This window comes from Anomaloglossus baeobatrachus, chromosome 5 (genome assembly GCF_048569485.1).
Source record: "Anomaloglossus baeobatrachus isolate aAnoBae1 chromosome 5, aAnoBae1.hap1, whole genome shotgun sequence".
In the NCBI taxonomy this organism is placed as follows: domain Eukaryota; kingdom Metazoa; phylum Chordata; class Amphibia; order Anura; family Aromobatidae; genus Anomaloglossus; species Anomaloglossus baeobatrachus.
The window spans coordinates 487,410,039-487,436,130 of NC_134357.1; the positions used below are offsets into that span (position 1 = coordinate 487,410,039).

The 26,092-nt window shown below is 48.2% G+C and overlaps 1 protein-coding gene across 1 annotated transcript in view; it reads left to right on the forward strand.

The window, feature by feature from the left end:
• The first annotated feature begins 242 nt into the window (after nucleotides 1-242).
• The window catches only part of TTYH2 (tweety family member 2), a 116,444-nt gene continuing 90,594 nt past the window's right edge, over nucleotides 243-26,092 (forward strand). Inside the window, exon 1 of the mRNA XM_075350685.1 lies at nucleotides 243-464. Within this exon, the coding sequence (XP_075206800.1) occupies nucleotides 336-464 (129 nt within the window). The 5' untranslated portion in view covers nucleotides 243-335. The remainder of the gene's footprint in view (nucleotides 465-26,092) is intronic.

Sequence of the window (26,092 nt, forward strand, 5' to 3'; positions counted from 1 at the left end):
GACGTTTTGATGTGGTGCCTGCCCTCTATGACCCCTCCTATGTCTCCATGATCCTGCACTCGCAATATTATACAAATAAGTCCTATATTCATGATATTTACATTGTATCACACCAAAACTGGCGGACACTTCCCAATCGCCCCCTCTGCTCCTAGCAAATGGAACGCGCTGCGCGGGCACGCAACCTCCGCCTCTAGATTATGGAACGCGCTGCGCGGGCACGCCGCCTCCTGAGTGTACGCGCTGCGCGCCCCCGCCTCTCGCTCTCCTCACTCGCTCAGTGTCCGGCAGTGCCGGGAATGTGAACTCCAGTCCTGGGAAGATAAGCCGGGGGCATGGCGGCTGCACGCGTGGAATACATTACTCCCTGGTGGGTCTACTGGCTGCACAATATCCCGCACTTGGAATTGTCCCTGAGACCCAGAAGCAGCGACTTCAACCCGACAGATCCCGGGTACAGGGAGGTGAGTCCCCCAAACTGTGCAAAGTACGAGAGGGAGGCGGGGAGCTGAGCCCTAGTGTCCTGTATGCTACCATAGGGCAGTGTGTGCAATGTCTGTATCACTAGAGGAGTGTATACATGATGGTAGTATATATGTGTACAGCCGCCATACATCACTACAGTATATAGCGGTACGGCGACTGCAATAGATATATACACACATACCGTCTATTCATCACTATAGGATATAGAGGTACGGCGACTGCAATAGATATATACACACATACCGTCCATTCATCACTACAGTATATAGTGGTACGGCGACTGCAATAGATATATACACACATACCGTCCATTCATCACTATAGGATATAGCGGTATGGCGACTGCAATAGATATATACACACATACCGTCCATTCATCACTATAGGATATCGAGGTACGGCGACTGCAATAGATATATACACACATACCGTCCATTCATCACTATAGGATATCGAGGTACGGCGACTGCAATAGATATATACACACATACCGTCCATTCACCACTATAGTACATAGAGGTACGGCGACTGCAATAGATATATACACACATACCGTCCATTCATCACTATAGGATATCGAGGTACGGCGACTGCAATAGATATATACACACATACCGTCCATTCATCACTATAGGATATAGAGGTACGGTGACTGCAATAGATATATACACACATACCGTCCATTCATCACTATAGTATATAGAGGTACGGCGACTGCAGTAGATATATACACACATACCGTCCATTCATCACTATAGGATATAGAGATACGGCGACTGCAATAGATATATACACACATACTGTCCATTCATCACTATAGGATATAGAGGTACGGCGACTGCAATAGATATATACACACATACCGTCCATTCATCACTATAGGATATAGAGATACGGCGACTGCAATAGATATATACACACATACCATCCATTCATCACTATAGGATATAGAGGTACGGCGACTGCAGTAGATATATACACACATACCGTCCATTCATCACTATAGGATATAGAGATACGGCGACTGCAATAGATATATACACACATACCATCCATTCATCACTATAGGATATAGAGGTACGGCGACTGCAATAGATATATACACACATACCGTCCATTCATCACTATAGTATATAGAGGTACGGCGACTGCAGTAGATATATACACACATACCGTCCATTCATCACTATAGGATATAGAGATACGGCGACTGCAATAGATATATACACACATACTGTCCATTCATCACTATAGGATATAGAGATACGGCGACTGCAATAGATATATACACACATACCGTCCATTCATCACTATAGGATATAGCGGTACGGCGACTGCAATAGATATATACACATACCGTCCATTCATCACTATAGGATATAGAGATACGGCGACTGCAATAGATATATACACACATACCGTCCATTCATCACTATAGTACATAGAGGTACGGCGACTGCATTATATATACACAGTATATACTCTCCATACATCACTACAGTATATAGCGGTACACCGACTGCAATAGATATATACACACATACCATCCATTCATCACTATAGTACATAGAGGTACGGCGACCGCATTATATATATATATATATATATATATATATATATATATATACGCTCCATACATCACTACAGTATATAGCGGTACGGCGACTGCAATAGATATATACACACATACCATCCATTCATCACTATAGGATATAGAGGTACGGCGACTGCATTATATATACACAGTATATACTCTCCATACATCACTACAGTATATAGCGGTACAGTGACTGCAATAGATATATACTCACATAGCCTTCATTCATCACTATAGGATATAGAGGTATGGTGACTGCATTATATATACACAGTATATACTCTCCATACATCACTACAATATATAGTGGTACAGCGACTGCAATAGATATATACACATGCCCTCCATTCATCACTATAATATATAGAGATACGGCGACTGCATTATTTATATTATATGAACAGTATATACTCTCCATACATAACTACAGTATATAGCGGTACGGCGGCTGCAATAGACATATACACATGCCCTCCATTCACCACTATATAGGTACGGTGACTATATATATATATATATATATATATATATATATATATATATATATATATTCTCTCACTTCAGTATATAATTGTACGGCTACTGCATTTTATATATAAATATATATATATATTTCACTATTGTAAGATATGCTTTTTAGAGATTTATATACTCTATATGAGATTGTAAGTTCCATATATTCTCTATAGTGGTATATATGTAATAATTGTGCTCCATTTGTCACTGTAGTGCAGTATAAAGTATAATGGTGCTCTATGCCTTCCTATAGGGTTGTGTATGGATGGTTATCATGCTGCGTATCTCCCTATAGGGCTATATATGTAATTTTGAAGCTCCAAATGCCACCATAGAGCGGTATATGTGATGGTCACGCTCTATATCTCACTATAGTAGTATATAGTAGTGACTGTGCTTCATATATTACTGTTAGTGATGAGCGAGCACTACCATGCTCTGGTACTCGATACTCGTAATGAGCAGTCGGATGCTCGGATGGACTCGACTCATGTACCGAATATAATGGAACTCAATAGGGAACTCTTCCAGAAAAATGCTTGAGTTCTCCATTGACTTCCATTATACTCGGTACACGAGTCGCGTCCGTCTGAGTGTTCGTTAGGAGCACAGAATATGGTAGTGATTGCTCAGCACTATTAGTTACAAGTCCTGCACACCCGAGCATGGTAGTGCTCGCTAATTACTAATCACTATAGGACAGTGAGTGTGTACGGTATATAAAAAATATACTGCTCCTTATCCCATTACATGACTATGTATTGCCTTTTCTCTGTATATCACTGTAGAGCAGTACATACAGCATGATGCTCCTGGTCTCATTATAGGACTAATATATATATATATATATAAAATGCTGCTGCATATATCACTATAGCCCTGTATAATGATGGTGCTCTATAGAGCAGTATATATAGTATGGGGCTCCTTGCCTCACTTTAGTAATGTATATGTAATGACTGTACTCCGTTGCTCACCATGGGGCTGTACATACAATGATGTCCCCTGCAGCCTTGGCACATGGGCAGTTACAGTATCCCAGCTCCAAGCAGGGTGCCGTCCATTGTCTTATCTGGATAGGATGTGCGGTGAGGGCAGTACAATGGGAGGATAGTCAAGGGGCTAATGAGCACCTCACTGAGGGGCGTAGAGAGGGGTACAGTGGGTATCAGGCATCACCTTAAGAGTCTACACTGTTGGGTGCCGTGGCAGATTCTTCACCTACATGGCCGGGTCCTTGTCCTATGGGAGGGTATGTTGTATTTTAGGCACTATTCTTCCTTAAAATGACTCTCCAGTTGCTGCGCCCACTGAGATTATCGTCTGTCTTTGTGGGGTACGTCTATATGATGGTGATCTGCAGATGTGGACATTACCTGCATGGGACATATTCATGGTAATTCCCAAAACTTTGGATGTGCCTCTAAGCTACAAAGATGGAGAACACCTTATGTACCGGTACTTTTTGATTTCTAAGTATCTCTGTTTGATGTCAGTGAATCAAACTATGTCCTGAAGATTATTGTCAAAGTATCGTTTAAAACAAAACTGAATGGGTTGAAATATTGAAATTGTTTCTTCAGGAAGGAAGGAGACAAACTCTAGCGCCACCTATTGGAAGTAGCAATCCTAAAAGTCAAAAGTGACTCTGCAACGAGCCTTTTCATATGATCTAGGATTTATGCCAGATCAGAACATCAATTTGCAGACACAGTGTTTCGGGATGATTGTCCCTCGTCAGTGCAAAGTATGAGATCTGATCTGGCTGAATGAGAAGCTGTACTGGAGTCTCAGGGGAAAACTTTTCTCCTTGCGGAGACTGACAAACCAATCTGGCTGTCAGTGGTGAGAAGTCTTATAGCTGCAGACTCCTTACCACTGACAGCCAGATTGGTTTGTCAGTCTTTGCGAGTAGAAAAGTTTTCCCCTGGGTTGAAATAATAAGAGAAGCCATACTTACCTTAGTGATTACCCACCATGTCTGTTCCGACGTTCATCATGGGCATCTGACCGCTGCGACAAATCACTGACTGTAGAGAGTCACTTCTGTGACTGCGGCTAGTGATTGGCTGCAGCGGTCACATGCAGCAGGAAGTGTAAACAATGGCAGGGGATCACAAGGCACTGTAAAGGGATGCAAGGAGGAATCAGTAAGGAGAGTATTTAATTTTTTACTAATTTTGTATAGCGTTATTAATTCCACAGCGTATGCCGCCTTTTATTATTTTAATCCATTCTGGGTTTTAAAAAAAAAAAAAACACGTATGAGCTGAAATACTTGTGTGTAAGGCCTTGTGCACATGCTGCAGTTTTTTTTACTTGTTTTTTGATGCTTTTTTTTCCCCAAAATCGGCACACCTCTGCTGAAGCCAGCAAAATCTGACATTTCTGATGTGCTGTGCCAATGTTGCGGTTTTTTTACCTTGCAGATTTTGATGTAGAAAAAAAAATCTTCATTATGTCAATTAATGGGGCGTTTTCTTCTTTTTTTTTTTTTTAGCCCTTCCAGCCATTAACTTCCCTAAAAAAAACGCACGGAAAAAAAAAACCCTCACCAAAACCACATGTGTTTTTTTTTCTGCCAGTAGGTGCAGATTTGATGCAGAAAATTTCTGCACCAAATCTGCAGCTTCTGCACATAGCCTTAAGGAAATTGTAGGCAACACAGATATCTCCCTTATAGTGTATAGTTTACATATTACCTCCAGTGATAGGCGATGTTCAGACGTTGCGTTTTTGCTGCGTTTTTTTTTTCCATGAGTTTTATCTAAAGTAAAAGCTGCTTTTTACAGTTCCAGCAAAAACTGAGATTCCAGAAATCTCATGCACAGAGACGTTTTTTCGTGACTGAAATAGAAAACTGCTGCATTATTGAAAGCAGCGTGACAATTCTTTCAGCGCTTTTTGCTGCCTTTGTAATGAATGAAACTAACTTTATTTAAACATGGACTGTAGACAAATGACAAACCAAAACCTGCTTTTTGGAAGCAGCATTTTTACCGCCGAGAGAGCAGGATGTGCTGCAGAAATACAGCCGCAAAAGGTAACGTCTGAATATAGCCTTAGATTGTACCAATCTGGAGCGCTGGAGGGATGTTCACCTGTATTGGGTCTATAGCGGTTATAAAGCGCCCCTGTAAATTCAGGTGACTCTTCATAATATTCTCTCCTGTCTGTATACATGAGGAATAACACCATTTTTGTCCATTATACGATTTCATCACCACCAAAAATATATAAATGTATGAGAAAACATCCATAAGGAAAATATGAATCACCGACAAAGGAAAGAGAAGAAGTTTAATAAAAAATAACTTTTATTAATTAATTGATAAAATATAAAAGCATAGACAAGGATGTCTTCAGGAAAAACAAACCCCATTGATGGGTCAAAAATATGTAACTCACAGTCATGTTTGGGAACACCATAATTTCGCATAACAATAATAATAACCATGAAGATATACCAATATTCCTGCAGCTATAAATATATATGTAATATAACACAAAAGTGTTGTAAAAATACAAGACTCAGCTAAGTCAGTTGTAATAAAGTAGCGATCAGTATACCTACGGAATCTTACATAAATGTAAATGATGTCCCGCACCCTCTCCGACGCACGTTTCGCGCTGTACAGCGCTTTATTCAGGAGTCAAAGCGCTGTACAGAGCGAAACGTGCGTCGGAGAGGGTGCGGGACATCATTTACATTTATGTAAGATTCCGTAGGTATACTGATCGCTACTTTGTTACAACTGACTTAGCTGAGTCTTGTATTTTTACAACACTTTTGTGTTATATTACATATATATTTATAGCTGCAGGAATATTGGTATATCTTCATGGTTATTATTATTGCTATGCGAAATTATGGTGTTCCCAAACATGACTTTGTGAGTTACATATTTTTGACCCATCAATGGGGTTTGTTTTTCCTGAAGACATCCTTGTCTATGCTTTTATATTTTATCAATTAATTAATAAAAGTTATTTTTTATTAAACTTCTTCTCTTTCCTTTGTCGGTGATTCATTATATGATTTGTATCTTGCTTTTTTCACCTGTCCTCTCCTCTGCAAGCTCTCTCTGATTTCAATGGTCTCTGAGCTAGTAGGGGGAAACAAACGGCTATTATGGTTTCAGTTGTCTGAATTCAGTTGTCTCTGATTTCAATTGTCTGTGAGCTAGTGGGGGGAGACAAGCTGCTATGATTTCAGTTGTCTGTGAGCTAGTGGGGGGAGACAAGCTGCTATGATTTCAGTTGTCTCTGATTTCAGTTACCTGGGAGCTAGAGGGAGGGCAGACAAGCTGCTATGATGTTTTCACTCGCCTGTGCCTTCACTCGCCTGTGCCTTCACTCGCCTGTGCCTTCACTCGCCTGTGCCTTCACTCGCCTGTGCCTTCACTCGCCTGTGCCTTCACTCGCCTGTGCCTTCACTCGCCTGTGCCTTCACTCGCCTGTGCCTTCACTCGCCTCTGCCTTCACTCGCCTCTGCCTTCACTCGCCTCTGCCTTCACTCGCCTCTGCCTTCACTCGCCTCTGCGCTAGTGGGTGAGACAGGCTGCTATGATGGTTTCTGTTGTCTCTGAGCTAGTGCGGGGAGACAAGCTGCTATGATGGTTTCAGTTGTCTCTGAGCTAGTGCCGGAAGACAAGCTGCTATGATGGTTTCTGTTGTCTGAGTTAGTGCGGGTAGACAAGCTGTTATGATTCAGTTGTCTCTGAGCTAGTGGGGGGAGACAAGCTGCTATGATGGTTTCAGTTGTCTCTGAGCTAGTGGGGGGGAGACAAGCTGTTATGATGGTTTCAGTTGTCTCTGAGCTAGTGGGGGGAGACAAGCTGTTATGATGGTTTCAGTTGTCTCTGAGCTAGTGCCGGAAGACAAGCTGCTATGATGGTTTCAGTTGTCTCTGAGCTAGTGGGGAGAGACAAGCTGTTATGATGGTTTCAGTTGTCTCTGAGCTAGTGGGGGGAGACAAGCTGCTATGATGGTTTCAGTTGTCTCTGAGCTAGTGGGGAGAGACAAGCTGTTATGATGGTTTCAGTTGTCTCTGAGCTAGTGGGGGGAGACAAGCTGTTATGATGGTTTCAGTTGTCTCTGAGCTAGTGGGGGGAGACAAGCTGTTATGATGGTTTCAGTTGTCTCTGAGCTAGTGGGGGGAGACAAGCTGCTATGATGGTTTCAGTTGTCTCTGAGCTAGTGCCGGAAGACAAGCTGCTATGATGGTTTCTGTTGTCTGAGTTAGTGCGGGTAGACAAGCTGTTATGATTCAGTTGTCTCTGAGCTAGTGGGGGGAGACAAGCTGCTATGATGGTTTCAGTTGTCTCTGAGCTAGTGGGGGGGAGACAAGCTGTTATGATGGTTTCAGTTGTCTCTGAGCTAGTGGGGGGAGACAAGCTGTTATGATGGTTTCAGTTGTCTCTGAGCTAGTGCCGGAAGACAAGCTGCTATGATGGTTTCAGTTGTCTCTGAGCTAGTGGGGAGAGACAAGCTGTTATGATGGTTTCAGTTGTCTCTGAGCTAGTGCCGGAAGACAAGCTGCTATGATGGTTTCAGTTGTCTCTGAGCTAGTGGGGAGAGACAAGCTGTTATGATGGTTTCAGTTGTCTCTGAGCTAGTGGGGGGAGACAAGCTGTTATGATGGTTTCAGTTGTCTCTGAGCTAGTGGGGGGAGACAAGCTGTTATGATGGTTTCAGTTGTCTCTGAGCTAGTGGGAGAGACAAGCTGCTATGATTCAGTTGTCTCTGAGCTAGTGGGGGGAGACAAGCTGCTATGATGGTTTCAGTTGTCTCTGAGCTAGTGGGGGGAGACAAGCTGTTATGATGGTTTCAGTTGTCTCTGAGCTAGTGCCGGAAGACAAGCTGCTATGATGGTTTCAGTTGTCTCTGAGCTAGTGGGGAGAGACAAGCTGTTATGATGGTTTCAGTTGTCTCTGAGCTAGTGGGGGGAGACAAGCTGTTATGATGGTTTCAGTTGTCTCTGAGCTAGTGGGGGGAGACAAGCTGTTATGATGGTTTCTGTTGTCTCTGAGTTAGTGCGGGAAGACAAGCTGTTATGATTCAGTTGTCTCTGAGCTAGTGGGGGGAGACAAGCTGCTATGATGGTTTCAGTTGTCTCTGAGATAGTGGGAAAGACAAGCTGCTATGATGGTTTCAGTTGTCTCTGAGCTAGTGGGGGGAGACAAGCTGTTATGATGGTTTCAGTTGTCTCTGAGCTAGTGGGGGGAGACTAGCTGCTATGATGGTTTCAGTTGTCTCTGAGCTAGTGGGAGAGACAAGCTGCTATGATGGTTTCAGTTGTCTCTGAGCTAGTGGGGGAGACAAGCTGCTATGATGGTTTCAGTTGTCTCTGAGCTAGTGGGGGAGACAAGCTGCTATGATGGTTTCAGTTGTCTCTGAGCTAGTGGGGGAGACAAGCTGCTATGATGGTTTCAGTTGTCTCTGAGCTAGTGGGAGAGACAAGCTGCTATGATGGTTTCAGTTGTCTCTGAGCTAGTGGGAGAGACAAGCTGCTATGATGGTTTCAGCTGTCTCTGAGCTAGTGGGGGGAGACAAGCTGCTATGATGGTTTCAGTTGTCTCTGAGCTAGTGCCAGAAGACAAGCTGCTATGATGGTTTCAGTTGTCTCTGAGCTAGTGGGGGGAGACAAGCTGCTATGATTTCAGTTGTCTCTGATTTCAGTTGTCTCTGAGCTAGTGGGGGAAACTAGCTGCTATGATGTATCCGATACACAGCACACACAGACATGAGTGGCTATTTTCCTGTTTCTACATAGTACATGCTTTGTATTTCAAACAGCATGGATGACATTATACAATATTACTGAGCAGTGGGGCGGTGAATCCAGCTCTGGGGTAAAATAAAACACTTGGAAACTGCAGTAGGTTTTCAGAGTGAATGATGAGTTCAGGAGATAAAAGTGGCTCTTAAGTGGAGAAAGATGCAGATTTTGTTGGTAAGATATATTACAAAGTTTCCTATATTCACCAGAAATATTGATTTATGTAAAGTTTATTGAAACAACAGTAACCTTAAACCTTTTGTATGTTCCTTTTTCACATAACCATAATGGTCTCTGCGTATGCTGTATCTTTGGGGTTCTCTTAGTGCTGTTATACACCCTCCAATTTTATTTAAATACAATATCCAGTTAGTAAAGGTATCCCGCCTTACTGGTGACTGATCTCACTGTGCGGGGTGTCTCTGGGCCCTGTCTAGTCTATACATCAGAGTCCATTAACGGGCTCTAAGAATATCTCCATTCAGTGACGGCCGGCAGAGATTTTGAACTGAAAAAAAAAAAGCATATTAATTAGAGAGTTGCCGGACTGTGTAACCCTCGCTGCACTGTGTGGCACTGCAGGGGGCGCTGTGGAGCTCCAGTCTGGCTTTTTTTCATCATCCTGCATATTCCAGTATACCATCTCTGTGCCGGGTGCCAGTGGCGCTCCTCCTATACTCCCCGAAGTCTGGAACGGTAACGATCGTACTAAGTTCACATTGTGCAATATGCACTTGTCCGTAGTTGGGCACTTATTTATTTATTTATTTTTATCCCTGCTGCAGAGTTTACCATTGTCCTCTAGGGGGCACCGTGCCAGTGTTACTGCAAAAGTTGGTTTCTTTGCCATGCATTACCATACAGCCATCTTTTTTTGGAGTTTCCCTTTAATTCACATTATTTTCAGCTCACATCTGCAGATATACTAAAGCTGAATCTGTCAGACTATGGGAAGAGCGTTTTGTGTTTTAAAAAAACAATAAATAAATAAATGCCCTACTTGCAGTCCTAAGACCGACTCTGCTACATCTGTAGCATAATTCCAGTTTTTGACACCTCCTGTGAGAAGTGTAGTGTAATAATGTGTCAGAATATGCTGGAAATCTGCATCTCTGTGATTCTCACCCGTGAAGTGTCAGCTCCGCCGACGCAGTTTGTGGTGTTGCTGTATATTTGCAGCTTGTATTGTTGGACTGGGGCCATCGTGGGACGCAGGGTCCGGCTCCCCCAGTGTATCCAGCACAGTGGTAGTGACAGCTCCACTATCACCTCTCCCTGGGGTTCACTTACTTTATACTGCTCCATATATCAGCTGTAATAGCTGGAAACTCAGTCCTGTGTGTCTATCTAGATACACAACAGATGCCCCATCCTGAATTTTGTGAATGTAGGAGGACTACCCCACGTTTTTGCGCAGGCATATCTCGCTTTGCCCCTGTGTCGGTCTTCACTGCAGAGTTGGCATTGTGCTCCTGATTCAGCAAACACTTTTCATCGTAATTATGGCATGAAACTGCTTGAAATGTTGCAAAGCTTTTGCACGATTTGTAGCTGTGCACAAAGGAGGATATTTCTTGCAATGGCGCACAGCAGCTGATAGATGCAATAAATACATTGAAAAGAGCACATCTGATGGTGTTTTTCATCTAGACTGGGTACAAACACTGCAAACACATACACAGGCACCACGCTGTGTGGTGGCACTATGGAGGGCACCACTGACACTTGTTTCTGATACGAAGATAATCTGTCTTTTGTTCTCCCTCCCAAATTCTGGCTGCTTTTCTCACCAGATTGCTCTTTGTCTGGCTTGCTTGTCTAATCTTTCTCTCTGGGTTTCTTTCTGGCTGGCTGGCTCGCCTTCCCGCCCCATCTCTGGTTGCCTGGCTCGCCTTCCCGCCCCATCTCTGGTTGCCTGGCTCGCCTTCCCGCCCCATCTCTGGTTGCCTGGCTCGCCTTCCCGCCCCATCTCTGGTTGCCTGGCTCGCCTTCCCGCCCCATCTCTGGTTGCCTGGCTCGCCTTCCCGCCCCATCTCTGGTTGCCTGGCTCGCCTTCCCGCCCCATCTCTGGTTGCCTGGCTCGCCTTCCCGCCCCATCTCTGGTTGCCTGGCTCGCCTTCCCGCCCCATCTCTGGTTGCCTGGCTCGCCTTCCCGCCCCATCTCCGCTTGCCTGGCTGGCTCGCCTTCCCGCCCCATCTCTGCTTCCCTGGCTCGCCTTCCCGCCCCATCTCCGCTTGCCTGGCTGGCTCGCCTTCCCGCCCCATCTCCGCTTGCCTGGCTGGCTCGCCTTCCCGCCCCATCTCCGCTTGCCTGGCTGGCTCGCCTTCCCGCCCCATCTCCGCTTGCCTGGCTGGCTCGCCTTCCCGCCCCATCTCCGCTTGCCTGGCTGGCTCGCCTTCCCGCCCCATCTCCGCTTGCCTGGCTGGCTCGCCTTCCCGCCCCATCTCCGCTTGCCTGGCTGGCTCGCCTTCCCGCCCCATCTCCGCTTGCCTGGCTGGCTCGCCTTCCCGCCCCATCTCCGCTTGCCTGGCTGGCTCGCCTTCCCGCCCCATCTCCGCTTGCCTGGCTGGCTCGCCTTCCCGCCCCATCTCCGCTTGCCTGGCTGGCTCGCCTTCCCGCCCCATCTCCGCTTGCCTGGCTGGCTCGCCTTCCCGCCCCATCTCCGCTTGCCTGGCTGGCTCGCCTTCCCGCCCCATCTCCGCTTGCCTGGCTGGCTCGCCTTCCCGCCCCATCTCCGCTTGCCTGGCTGGCTCGCCTTCCCGCCCCATCTCCGCTTGCCTGGCTGGCTCGCCTTCCCGCCCCATCTCCGCTTGCCTGGCTGGCTCGCCTTCCCGCCCCATCTCCGCTTGCCTGGCTGGCTCGCCTTCCCGCCCCATCTCCGCTTGCCTGGCTGGCTCGCCTTCCCGCCCCATCTCCGCTTGCCTGGCTGGCTCGCCTTCCCGCCCCATCTCCGCTTGCCTGGCTGGCTCGCCTTCCCGCCCCATCTCCGCTTGCCTGGCTGGCTCGCCTTCCCGCCCCATCTCCGCTTGCCTGGCTGGCTCGCCTTCCCGCCCCATCTCCGCTTGCCTGGCTGGCTCGCCTTCCCGCCCCATCTCCGCTTGCCTGGCTGGCTCGCCTTCCCGCCCCATCTCCGCTTGCCTGGCTGGCTCGCCTTCCCGCCCCATCTCTGCCTGTTTGGTTTTCTCGCCTGATTTCTCCCTGCTTGCTCTGTTTCTTTCCCTTTTTGTCTACACCCCCTCTTTCCATAGTACTTTGGGCTCTCCTTTTTCTGTCCCCTCACTTATGAAGGCATCTACATGATGTGCTTGCTCTTGAGTTGCCATGGTAGCCTCAATAGACTCACAGTGCACAGACCCCATGGCGCAGTCACATGACAGGATATTAGTGTAGTTAGTGTCTGTTGACACAACCATGACAACCACAGCGCAAGCATGCCATTTACATACTATAAAATCTACCAAGCTATATAAAATCTCCACCATTGACAAGTAAAGTATTAGTAAAAGCAGCTAGAATGGGGTGCGGCACTTACATGCCCTCAGGTTATGGCGGAATAATGTGCGGCTGACCGGCTCAGCTCCTGTAATGGGTCCTAATGAGTGGAGAGGGAGCGAGGGTACTCATCAGTCCATCAGATGTACGGCAGCAGGTAATGGACGGTTATGTCTCGTCTGTTATTCAGATGTTTTACGGTGGTAACGGATAATTACTGTAACCATCCTCCTTTCCGAGGCTGGGACCTTTCTCTCCCTCATGCTTTACACTGCAACTCTACTTGGTTATTTATTTATTTTTTTTTTTTTAAATTAAAAACAAATACATTTAAAGTCCAGCAGATCAGTGCATGGCAAGCTGATTTCTGCAACTTTTCCAACAGATTCAGGTTACTGCTTTTTACTGTTCATGTTAGTGCATGGAAATGTCTGGTTTCCACTTTACCTATCTATAAAGACACATCTGCATGTTTTTCTCACTATCTGATATGAAATCAGAATAAACCTTTCCCGTTTAAGGTCAATTAGGAACCAAAATTATTTATATTTGCCAAATGCCAGAATAATGAGAGAGAGAATGTTTTACGGCATTTTATTACTTTCTACAAAGTCAAATGTTTCCATACAGTAAGCGTACTATGCCTTTAAACAATATGAAACAGCCCATATGATGTCATATCTTTGGAGGCTTCTGATAGGTTTATTGGCAACATCTGAGTTAATTAGAGACACAGCTGTGAATGTATGTTAATACACACCTGAAACACACTGCTTCTTTGTGTAGCATCATGAGAAAGTCAAAAGAAAGCAGCCCAGATCTCCGGAAGAGAATTGTCTGGTTCATCCTTGGGTGCAATTTCTAGATTCCTGAAGGTGCCTCGTTCATCTGTACAAACAATTATATGCAGGTCCAAACAAGATGGGAATGTCCAGCCATCATACCGCTCAGGAAGGAGATGGGTTCTGTGTACCAAAGATGAACGTGCTTTAGTCAGACATGTGCATATCAACCCAAGAACAAAAGCAAAAGACCTTGTGAAGATGCTGGTGGAAGCTGGTATGATATTGTCATTATCCACAGTGAAACGAGTATTGTATCAACATGGGCTGAAAGGCCACTCTGCTAGAAAGAAGCCATTACTCCAAAAGAAACATAAAAAAGCCAGATCAATGTTTGAAAATGCACACAGCGACGAAAACCTTAATTTTTGGAGACATCCTGTGGTCTGAGAAAGTTCAATTTTAGTTATCTGGCCATAATCACCCTCGTTATGTTTGGAGGAAAAAAGGAGAAGCTTTGATGCCTAAGAACACCATCCCTATGGGGAGATAAGGTATGCACACCAGTGACTATGGAAGGGGAATACATGAAATAGCAGCAACTGCTGTGTGAATACTGACTTGAAAAATCCAATAGCTATATGTAAGAGTGAAAATGTGAAAAATGGAATCTGCATTACTGCCATGAACATATGAATAAAGAGAAATTTAGCTACTGAATGAATGAATCCCCATACACACCTATTGCCAATTTACATCGTATATATAGCCTGGGTCTCAGCTTCCCATACACGGTAAGTTTTTTAACTGCATGAGAGGACACACACAAGCTAGGGACCCCAACGTAGAGAAATACTTTGGCGTAGTGTTGGGGCTCTATTGCATTGATCAATTCAATAGCTAAATTTCTCTTGATTCATATGTTCATGGCAGTAATGCAGATTCCATTTTTCACATTTCATTCTTCCATATAGCTATTGAATTTTTCATGTCAGTATTCACACAGCAGTTTCTGCTATTTCATGTATTCCCCTTACATAGTCACTGGTGTGCATACCTTATCTCCCCATAGTGATGTTTTTTAGGTTTTTTGCACCCAGTTCAGACATAGAATGGAGTTCCAAACGTTATTCCTTAATAAGAACACCATCCCAACTGTGAAGCACAGGGGTGGCAGCATCATGTTGTGGGGTTGTTTTGCTGCAGGAGGGACTGGTACACTTCACAAAATAGATGGCATCATGAGGAAAGAAGATTATGGGGCAATACCGAAGAAACATATGAAGACATCAGCCAGGAACTTAAAGCTTCGGTGGAAATGGATCTTCCAAATGGACAATGACCTTAAGCATACTACCAAACTGGTTACAAAGTGGTTTAAGGATAACAAAGTCAATGTTTTGTAGTGGCCATCACAAAGCCCTGATCTCAATCCGATTGAAAATTTATGGGCAGAGCTGAAAAGGCCGGTGCGAGCAAAGCAACCTACAAACATGGCTCAGTTACACCAGTTCTGTCAGAAGGAATGGGCCAAAATTCCTACCAACTATGGTGAGGAGCTTGTGGAAGGAGATCCAAAACGTTTCACCCAAGTCATATAGTTTAAGGACAATGGTATCAAATACTAATGAAATGGATGAAAACTTTTGACTTTGCAGAAAGTAATAATAATGCCTTAAAACATTCTCTCTCTCATTATTCTGTTATTTGGTAAATATAAATAATTGTTCTTTCCTAATTGACCTAAAACGGGAAATGTTTCTGATTTTATGTCAGATAGTGAGAAAAACATGCAGATGTGTCTTTATAGGGAATGGATGGAAATTTCTGGTTTCAACTGTATAAGCTCACGTCCAGCAAGAGGGCAGTGTATGGAAAACAGATTTCAGAAATTAGAGTAACTTTCTGTCTCGTCAGAGAATTTAAAGGGGTTGTCCTCTATTGGATCGCCCCTTAATAATCTGCACATCTTCATTCCCCATGCTTTAATGGGCTCATTTGCTTCCACAGCACAGGCCAAGTAGGAAGTCTGTAAATGGAGAGTTGATTTCTGCCACTTAAACAATCTGTTGTCTCATCAAGAGCTCTGGCCTTTGTGCTTTACCCTGCAGCACTTCTTCCCAGATTGGTTGTTACGTTTACAGTCTTGTGCAGTTCTGTATGAAATTGGACTTTAACCCTGATATCCCAGCATGGCAGATTGTACTTTGTGAACTGTCCATATGCTTTCTAGAAAGTTTTAAGACACCACTCAGATCCCACAGAGTTCACGCAGGGGTAAAGAGGGGGTTATTATATAATGGAGGTCCTCACGCAAGGCAGATTCCCAGCAGAGGTGATGAATTAATAATGTGAAGTCAATTTAATGAGGTATTTATAGACAGCAATGCATAGTGTCACATTTAATATAGTAGATGTAGCAGCGTTGCACATCGCCCCTAAAGCTGCGCATACAACATAGCTGGGATTGGCCTTCTGCAGTATGGCTGGCTTTTCTGGAATTTGCATGATAGCCTGCAATGGAGGTCCCTGGCTGTAGCATTTATAGAAGATGTCCAACTCTATGGCTTCAGTGCTGACGTTAGCTGAATGGTGGTGTAAGGTGGTCACTAGTAAAATAAGAGGGGAGGTATGTATCACTGAGATTTTTAGCCTCATTGATGTGAAGCCGGATGTATGCTCCCATATGCTAGCTAGCTACTGAGAGGGCCAAACTGCTTTTAACAGGGCCAGGTTTATGTGAACAACAGTTAGAGATGGGTTGGATGGCTGTTCACCATATCTCAACTTTAGGGTGTGGTCCAGGAGGTAAAAGTGAGTCCTTTGGAATCCCTCTGGTTCTGTGTATGGAGGTAGCAGACCTCCAGAGCTGTGCTCTTGTTAAAGAGTGGAACCCTGAAGCTTACCTGGTGGAACTCGCAGTTATATGGACAGTGCTTATAGTCATTTTCTTTGTGCCAGAAAGACTTTTTTATTTTAGGCTAGTTTCACACTTGCGTTGAACAGTATCCATTGCATTGCGTTGTGTGACGGATGCAACGGATCGTACAAAACAATGGAATCAGCCTTTTTTTTTTTTTTTTACACAGTTTCACTATTGTGAACGATCAGATGATCGCTCCCAGCGCCGGGTGATCAGCTGATCGCTCCCTGCATGGGGGGGTGTAAACTGATCACTCCCAGCGCCGGGTGATCAGCTGATCGCTCGGCCGCCGAGAATGTGTGCGCGGGGGGCAGAGTGGGTGCAGCCGAGCGGGTCCATGGCGCTGAGGACAGGTGAGTGTATATGTGTATATATATGTGTGTGTGTGTGTGTGTATGTATGTGTGTGTATGTGTGTGTGTGTATGTGTGTGTGTGTGTGTGTGTGTGTATGTATATATATATGTATATATGTGTGTGTATATATGTGTATATATATGTGTGTGTGTATATATATATATATATATATATATATATATATATATATATATATATATATATATATATATATATATACACACACACACACATACACATACACATACACACACATATACACACACACACACGGAGTGGAGTGCGGAAGGGGGCGGAGCCGAGCGGGGAAGTGTCTGTCTCCCTGCACACGTGGCCAGGGTAAATATCGGGTAAAGCACTTTGCTTGGTTACCCGATATTCACCTTAGTTACGGGTGCAGGGAGCCAGAGAGAGCATGCACTGTGAAATCCTAAGGATTCCTGTGAGGTAAATCCGGAGATATGACGATAAATCATGATATTCAAGTTATGTCAGGAAGCCCTCTCCTGGTGTCACCCCCCTTTCCTTCACACAACTCCTTCAATCAGAAAATTTACCACAGGGATAAACGGTTTGTTTAGCAGATAGGTGTCAAAGGAACTGGTCTGTGTTCCACTTACACCTCCAACAGCCATCTCCTCTGATATGGAGATTAGTGTTCTCTCAGGCCTCTAAAACAAAGAGAGAGAGGAAGAGCCCCTGGGAGCTGTGTCCGCTCATCAAAGAAAGTGGACAGTGACCTGGCAAAACCAAAAGGGAGCTAGTCACCACAGGAGAGCATACTGCTGGCTCTGTAATATCATACCCAGTTATGATATTACCGTGCGTCTCAGCCATACACCCCCTACATCGTTAGAATCGGGACTTCGAGCCGAATCTGTGCATATCCTCGGAGTGTATATGGCACCCTGGGGCAGCGAGATATAGAGAACTGCTAGTAGGAGTCCGGTAAATGAGTCGTGCTTGGACTCAAAATGCAGAGGGGACCCGGGCGGATCTGATGGCACCAGAACCGTCCCGATCGGACCTCCCAGTCCGGAGTTGCAGGTAATAGCCCCTTCTGGGATATTACTCTGACTCCATGCAGGGGGAGTGGCAGTGCTTCCCTGTGAGGTCACTAAGGTAGGAGGGGACCTGGATTTGCCCAGGTTGATAACCCTACTTCGGCCATTTTCCAGTGTTCTTTTGCTCGGGGGTCTGGTCAGGGAAGACCTGTGAGGGAGATCCTGGAAACCTGGTCCACGGCGCCCCCCTGTGGCCAGACACACAAGGTAACTGCTGGAACTGTGTATGCCTGTTTGTAAACCATGCTTTATCTGTAACTGTACTCTGACATAACTGTATATTCTGTAGATTCCCTATTGTATATATTGTAGTTTCTAGTGTGGCTTTAGGCTGATTAAATTATATAATTAATCTTGGGCTGTTCTGTTATCTCGATCTTGAATCCCACGTCTGTGTGTTCGGCTAATAGTTACCGTGAAGCGGTTGGTGGCAGCGAGTTTGTGCCAAGGATTATTGTGGGGAGGCCAGTGAGATTCGGGAAGATTTTATATATTCCGCCCGCGGAGGTCGGGGGAATATATACCCTACTCTCACCGGGGACCCTTCAATAATCGGCATAAGTAGTATAGCGGCCTCCTTGCTTATTGTCGGGCAATTCCATAATTGGCCTGACTATAAGAGGGGCGCTAGAGAGCGCGTCACGTGCTCTGTCTGTCGGTCGGGAGGTATAAAGGAGGGGTGTGACTCCTGCTTGTTACCCCCCGATCGTGACGTACTGGTAGCCAGCGCGGGGAATTTCTGAGTGACCCCCCCGGTGGTTCGTGACATATTGGTGGCAGCGGTGGGATCGAGATAATAGTGTGTGTGAGTGTGAGACCCATACTCCCAGACACTAAAGACTGCCTGCAGCAGCTGTGGCTGCTGGGGTCTTCAGACCAGCTCAACACTAGAGTGTCAGAGTGCAGATACTGTAAGGTGTGTGGAGGCATCAGGTGGCAGTTCTGTGTCAGTGACCAAAGTCTGCAAGAATGGCTGAGAGCACCAGGAGCAAAGCCAAAGGAATGGCTCAGGCCAGAGACGATGAGGAGGTTGTCCACGAGCCCTCCAAGAGCCCGACGCCAGAGAACAGCTCTGCAGAGGACATTGCACAACCTGGCAATTATGGACAAGATGAGGAGCAGCTCACCCAAGGGTCCTCAACGAGCCAGATGCCAGCCCTCCGCTCTGCAATGGACAGTGAATCACCAGGCTCCGCAGCGGGCCACAGATCACCACGTGCCATTTCACCGAGCCTGGGAGGCTCGGATAGCCTTCTTCAAATGGCTATGGCCCTACTCCAGGCTGGAGACCGGGAGGGCTACAAGGAACTCATGGCAGAGCGCAGGGCAGAACGTGAAGCTGTGGAGCGCAGGGCAGCGTGTGAGGCTGAGGCTGCGGAGCGGCAGGCAGCGCGTAAAGAGCGAGAGCGCCAGGCAGAGCGTGACTACCAGCTGCAGCTAGCTCAGCTCCGGCCCTCATCAGCCACATGTGACCTTCAAAACACCAAACTTCCAAAGGTCCGTGTTGAGGACTTCCCAGTGCTGGAGAAGGATGGAGACTTGGACTCTTTCTTGACTGCTTTTGAACGGACTTGCCTGCAGCACCATCTGGACAAGGACCAGTGGGCCAAATACCTGACCCCCCGTTTAAGGGGTAAGGCCCTGGAAATCCTTGGGGACTTGCCTACTGAGGCAGATCAGGGCTACGACACCATCAAGCGGGCCCTGATCCAACAGTACAACCTCACTTCGGAGTCCTACCGCAAGAAGTTCCGGACCCTGCAGAAGGGACCAAAGGACTCCTGGGCTGACCACCGGCGGGCACTTGCCCGAGCTGCCGACCACTGGACCCAAGGCCTGCAGCTTACCACCGGACCAGAGATCCTAGACTTGGTCATCACAGAGCAACTCTTGTGGAACTGCCCTGAGGATCTCCGCCAGTTCATCCGAGACCAGAAGCCAAAGGGGTCCACGGCTACAGCTGCCCTGGCCGATGACTACACCAACAATCGGGCTCCTGAGGCCAGGAGAGCAGCCACCAGCAGCACCTGGAGAGGGGGTAAGATGAATTCTGCGACTGCCCCACCTGCCCCTAGACTGCAGGGGGTGACCCCCTCAACTCCCCTCTCCAGGCCCGTGGCAGAACCAAGACGGTGCCATCAGTGCAACCTACCTGGACACTTCAAGGCCATGTGCCCTCAGCGTCCCAAGGCCCCGGCTCCGTCCCCGTCCCAAGGGCCGCCCAAGGTGTATTGTGTGGGTGGGGGTGGTGGTAGGTCCCTGGACAGCTTCCAACCTGTCACCGTCGGCCGGTCTGTGACTATAGGACTGCGAGACAGCGCCTCGGAGGTGACTGGTGCGGCCTGAGATGGTGTCCCCCCAAGACTTGATACCTGGAAAAACCCTCGCTGTCTCCGGGATTGGAGGCATTGACCCGGCGCTGCCTGTTGCTGGCATTTATGTGGACTGGGGCGCAGGGCGAGGGGTGAGAGAGGTGGGGGTAACTGATCGGATCCCCGCAAACGTGCTACTTGGGACAGATTTGGGGCAGATAACCTCCCAGTTTGGGCCCCCCCCAAGGGCTGAACCTTCAGCCAGTACTGACGTGCCTCCGGACAATGTTAATGTGTTATCTATGAATAATGTGAGAGAGGGGGGAGTGAACTCTGATATTTCTGCTTGCATAGACACCATAGACACACACTCAGCTGCAGCTGTGACAGGGGAGGGGCTTGGAGGAAGGTGTGACCATGCCTCTACAAGTGATCAGCCAGCGAGCTGGGATCTGTTGCCCTCTGCAGGGATAAGCAGAGAGCAGGGTGCTGCAGGGGGAGGACCAGTGTGTGGGGTGGGGGCTACCACAGCAAATGTGGGGTCCCCAGAGATTTCACAGCGGGGTTCTGTTGCTGCAGGAGGGGAACAGGCAGGTGAGATTGGGGCCGGTCCAGGAGCGGAAGTGCTCCCAGGTAAGATCTCGGTACATGGTTCCCCCACAACCGGGGTGTCAGGAAGCCAGGTAGGTCTGCCTGAACCGGCGACTTGGTCAGGAACGGAGGAGGAGCAGGCACGACCCACGGTCGCAGCGGCTGTGGCCGCTGTCACCCGCAGTGGGAGTGCTGGAAGCCAAGGGGCCTCCCGGAGGTCCGATAGCTCTTCCCCTTCTGACCAAGTGGCAGCCGAGTCAGGTGGAGGCCAGGACACAGGTCCCGGGGTACTGACTGAAGATGTGACAGTCTCGTCGATTCTGGCCACATCTAGTCAGGGGTTTCAGGCAGCGTTAGAAGCTGACGACAGCCTGAAAGCTCTTAAGGAGCAGGCGGCACAGCCTCCCTCGGACTCGGACCCGGAGCGAGTGGTCTGGGACCAAGGACGGCTGTACCGGGTCACGGTCCAGCAGGGTTCACCGGAGGCGTGGCCCAGGGACCGACAGTTGGTGGTACCCTATCCGTTCCGGACGGAGTTGTTGCGGATCGCACATGAGATTCCGATGGCCGGACACCTAGGGATCGCTAAGACCAAGGCCAGGTTAAACCAGCATTTCTACTGGCCAAAAATGGGGGCCGATGTGGCTGCCTACTGCCGTTCGTGTGAAACCTGTCAGAGAGTGGAGAAGGCGGGGCCACACCCCAAAGCCCCACTGGTATCTCTGCCCATCATCGATGAGCCTTTCAGGAGGGTGGCTGTGGATCTGGTCGGCCCGCTGGCCATCCCCAGCAGCTCCGGGAAACGCTTCATACTGACGGTAGTGGACTATGCCACCCGGTACCCAGAGGCAGTGGCCTTGTCGTCCATTCGGGCTGACAAGGTGGCCACCGCATTGCTGGAGATTTTCTCCCGAGTGGGTTTTCCCCAGGAAATGCTCACTGACCGGGGGACCCAATTCATGTCCCAGCTGATGGAGGCCCTCTGTAAGCAAGTCCAGGTGCGACATCTGGTGGCCAGCCCGTACCATCCACAGACTAATGGCCTGTGCGAGCGGTTCAATGGCACCTTAAAGCAGATGCTTAAGATGTTGGTCGACTCCCACGGGCGTGACTGGGAGCGGTATCTCCCACACCTGTTATTTGCTTACCGGGAGGTTCCACAGGCCTCAACGGGATTCTCACCGTTTGAGCTCCTGTACGGGCGACGTGTGCGGGGCCCCCTGGCTCTGGTGAAAGAGGCTTGGGAAGGGGATTCGGCCACCCCTGGAGTGTCGGTTATCGAGTATGTCATGCGCTTCCGGGACAAAATGCAGGCCTTGACGCAACTGGTACACGACAATATGGCTCAAGCCCAGGCCGATCAGAAGCATTGGTACGACCAGAACGCTTGTGAGAGGACCTACCAAGTGGGTCAAAAGGTGTGGGTACTGGTCCCCGTACCACAGGACAAGCTTCAGGCAGCCTGGGAAGGCCCATACCTCGTGTACCAGCAGCTCAACCCTGTAACGTACCTGGTCACCCTGGACCCTGCTCGTGGAAGGCGGAAGCCCTTCCATGTGAACATGATGAAGGCACATCATGAGCGGGAGGCATGTGCGCTCCCCGTGTGCAACCTGCCCGAGGAGGGAGAAGCGGAAACCCTCTTGGATATGCTAGCCCAGGTTAGGGCAGGCGGATCCATTGAGGATGTGGAGGTTGGCCACCAGCTCTTGGAGGACCAACGGTCCCAGCTGTGGGCCACCCTACACCCCTTCCGGGGGTTGTTTACCAACCAGCCCGGAAGGACTAGCTTAGCTGTCCATCACGTGGACACTGGGGATCATCCCCCAATCCGGCGTTCAGCATATCGGGTCTCCCTGGAGGTGCAGCAACACATGCGCCAGGAGATTGACGAGATGCTGAAGCTGGGGGTGATCCAGGCATCCAACAGCGCTTGGGCCTCGCCTGTAGTCCTCGTCCCTAAGAAGGACCGAACCACTCGGTTCTGCGTGGACTACAGGGGGCTCAATGCTGTCACGGTCGCCGATGCGTACCCAATGCCACGCATCGATGACCTGCTCGATCAGTTGGCCGGGGCTCAGTACCTGACAATCATGGATCTGAGCCGGGGATATTGGCAGATCCCCCTGACTCGCAAGGCCAGGCAACGCTCTGCCTTTATTACCCCATTTGGACTGTACGAGTCCACGGTGATGCCATTCGGGATGAGGAATGCCCCTGCCACTTTCCAGCGGATGGTCAACACCCTGCTCAAGGGACTTGAAGGGTACGCGGCCGCGTACCTGGATGACATTGCCGTCTTCAGTCCCACCTGGGAAGATCACCTAGAGCATCTAGCACAGGTGCTCAGGCGGATCCACCAGGCAGGTTTGACCATCAAGCCGGGAAAGTGTCAGCTGGCCATGAGCGAGGTCCAGTACCTCGGTCACCGGGTAGGCGGGAGAACACTGAAGCCCGAGCCTGAGAAAGTGGAAGCCATCGCATCCTGGCCCACCCCCAGGACCAAGAAGCAGGTGATGTCCTTCTTGGGGACCGCTGGGTACTATAGGAGGTTTGTTCCATGCTATAGTAGCCTGGCAAAGCCCTTGACGGACCTCACCAAGAAGAAGCTGCCCTCTGCAGTCGATTGGACAATGGACTGCGAGACAGCCTTCCGGGCCCTAAAGGACGCCCTGTCCAGCCCGCCCGTGCTACAGGCAGCCGACTTCACGAGGCCGTTTGTAGTACAGACCGACGTCAGTGACTTCGGCCTCGGTGCGGTGCTCAGCCAGGTGGACTCTGCGAGCCAAGAATACCCAGTCTTGTACCTGAGCAGGAAGCTGTTACCAAGGGAAGGGGCCTATTCCACGATGGAAAAGGAATGCCTGGCCATAGTGTGGGCCCTGCAGCGTCTGCAACCCTATCTATATGGGCGCCACTTCATCGTGGAGACGGACCACAATCCCCTCAGCTGGTTACACACTGTCTCCGGGACGAATGGCAGGTTGTTGCGATGGAGCCTGGCGCTCCAGCAATACAACTTCACCATTCGACACAAAAGGGGCCGTGACCACGGTAACGCAGACGGGCTGTCCCGACAAGGAGAGGTCGCGGACGGGCGCACGGGGGAACACCGGAGTGTGCTGCCCCCTAGCGCCCTCAAAAGGGGGGAGGTGTGAGGTAAATCCGGAGATATGACGATAAATCATGATATTCAAGTTATGTCAGGAAGCCCTCTCCTGGTGTCACCCCCCCCTTTCCTTCACACAACTCCTTCAATCAGAAAATTTACCACAGGGATAAACGGTTTGTTTAGCAGATAGGTGTCAAAGGAACTGGTCTGTGTTCCACTTACACCTCCAACAGCCATCTCCTCTGATATGGAGATTAGTGTTCTCTCAGGCCTCTAAAACAAAGAGAGAGAGGAAGAGCCCCTGGGAGCTGTGTCCGCTCATCAAAGAAAGTGGACAGTGACCTGGCAAAACCAAAAGGGAGCTAGTCACCACAGGAGAGCATACTGCTGGCTCCGTAATATCATACCCAGTTATGATATTACCGTGCGTCTCAGCCATACACCCCCTACATCGTTGGAATCGGGACTTCGAGCCGAATCTGTGCATATCCTCGGAGTGTATATGGCACCCTGGGGCGGCGAGATATAGAGAACTGCTAGTAGGAGTCCGGTAAATGAGTCGTGCTTGGACTCAAAATGCAGAGGGGACCCGGGCGGATCTGATGGCACCAGAACCGTCCCGATCGGACCTCCCAGTCCGGAGTTGCAGGTAATAGCCCCTTCTGGGATATTACTCTGACTCCATGCAGGGGGAGTGGCAGTGCTTCCCTGTGAGGTCACTAAGGTAGGAGGGGACCTGGATTTGCCCAGGTTGATAACCCTACTTCGGCCATTTTCCAGTGTTCTTTTGCTCGGGGGTCTGGTCAGGGAAGACCTGTGAGGGAGATCCTGGAAACCTGGTCCACGGCGCCCCCCTGTGGCCAGACGCACAAGGTAACTGCTGGAACTGTGTATGCCTGTTTGTAAACCATGCTTTATCTGTAACTGTACTCTTACATAACTGTATATTCTGTAGATTCCCTATTGTATATATTGTAGTTTCTAGTGTGGCTTTAGGCTGATTAAATTATATAATTAATCTTGGGCTGTTCTGTTATCTCGATCTTGAATCCCACGTCTGTGTGTTCGGCTAATAGTTACCGTGAAGCGGTTGGTGGCAGCGAGTTTGTGCCAAGGATTATTGTGGGGAGGCCAGTGAGATTCGGGAAGATTTTATATATTCCGCCCGCGGAGGTCGGGGGAATATATACCCTACTCTCACCGGGGACCCTTCAATAATCGGCATAAGTAGTATAGCGGCCTCCTTGCTTATTGTCGGGCAATTCCATAATTGGCCTGACTATAAGAGGGGCGCTAGAGAGCGCGTCACGTGCTCTGTCTGTCGGTCGGGAGGTATAAAGGAGAGGTGTGACTCCTGCTTGTTACCCCCCGATCGTGACGTACTGGTAGCCAGCGCGGGGAATTTCTGAGTGACCCCCCCGGTGGTTCGTGACAATTCCGCTGGGCGGAAGCAACGCAGCGTCGCGCAGTGGAAGCAACGCAGGTCCTTTTGGCACAATCCGTCATCCATACAAGTCTATGGGAAACAGTGGAATCCGTTAACGGATTCCGCTGTTTTCCAAAAGGGCGGATTGTGACGGAAGGAAAACAACGCAAGTGTGAAAGTACCCTTAGTTTGTTAGGCAAGAAGCATTCCTGTGACTACCTAGAACGGACGCTGAATGAGTTGATCTACCACTGTGGGTATACTCTGACTACTCTATCCTCCAGTGATGGCACAGGTCTATGTTAAATTTAAATCTTGGGAATACACTTTATCCCCTGTTCATGAGTATTAGTTGTGTGTTGGACATCAAAATTGTATTTTTATTCAAAAGTATTCTTCATGTCCTCCTCTGATCCCTTTTGTCAAAACAGTTTTTCACATCCTCCTCTGCTCTCATTCATCAGAATATTTCTTTACATCCTCTAATCAGAATAATTAGTCATACCCTTCTCTGACCCCTTTCATCAAGTGTGATTCTTCATATTCTTAGCTGTCCTTTCTTCAGAAAGATTCTTTGGTGTGATATGGCGTATCACCATATCACTAGCCACAGCGCTGCTGCGCTGGCTAAACCCACAGGACCTTTAGCGTCAA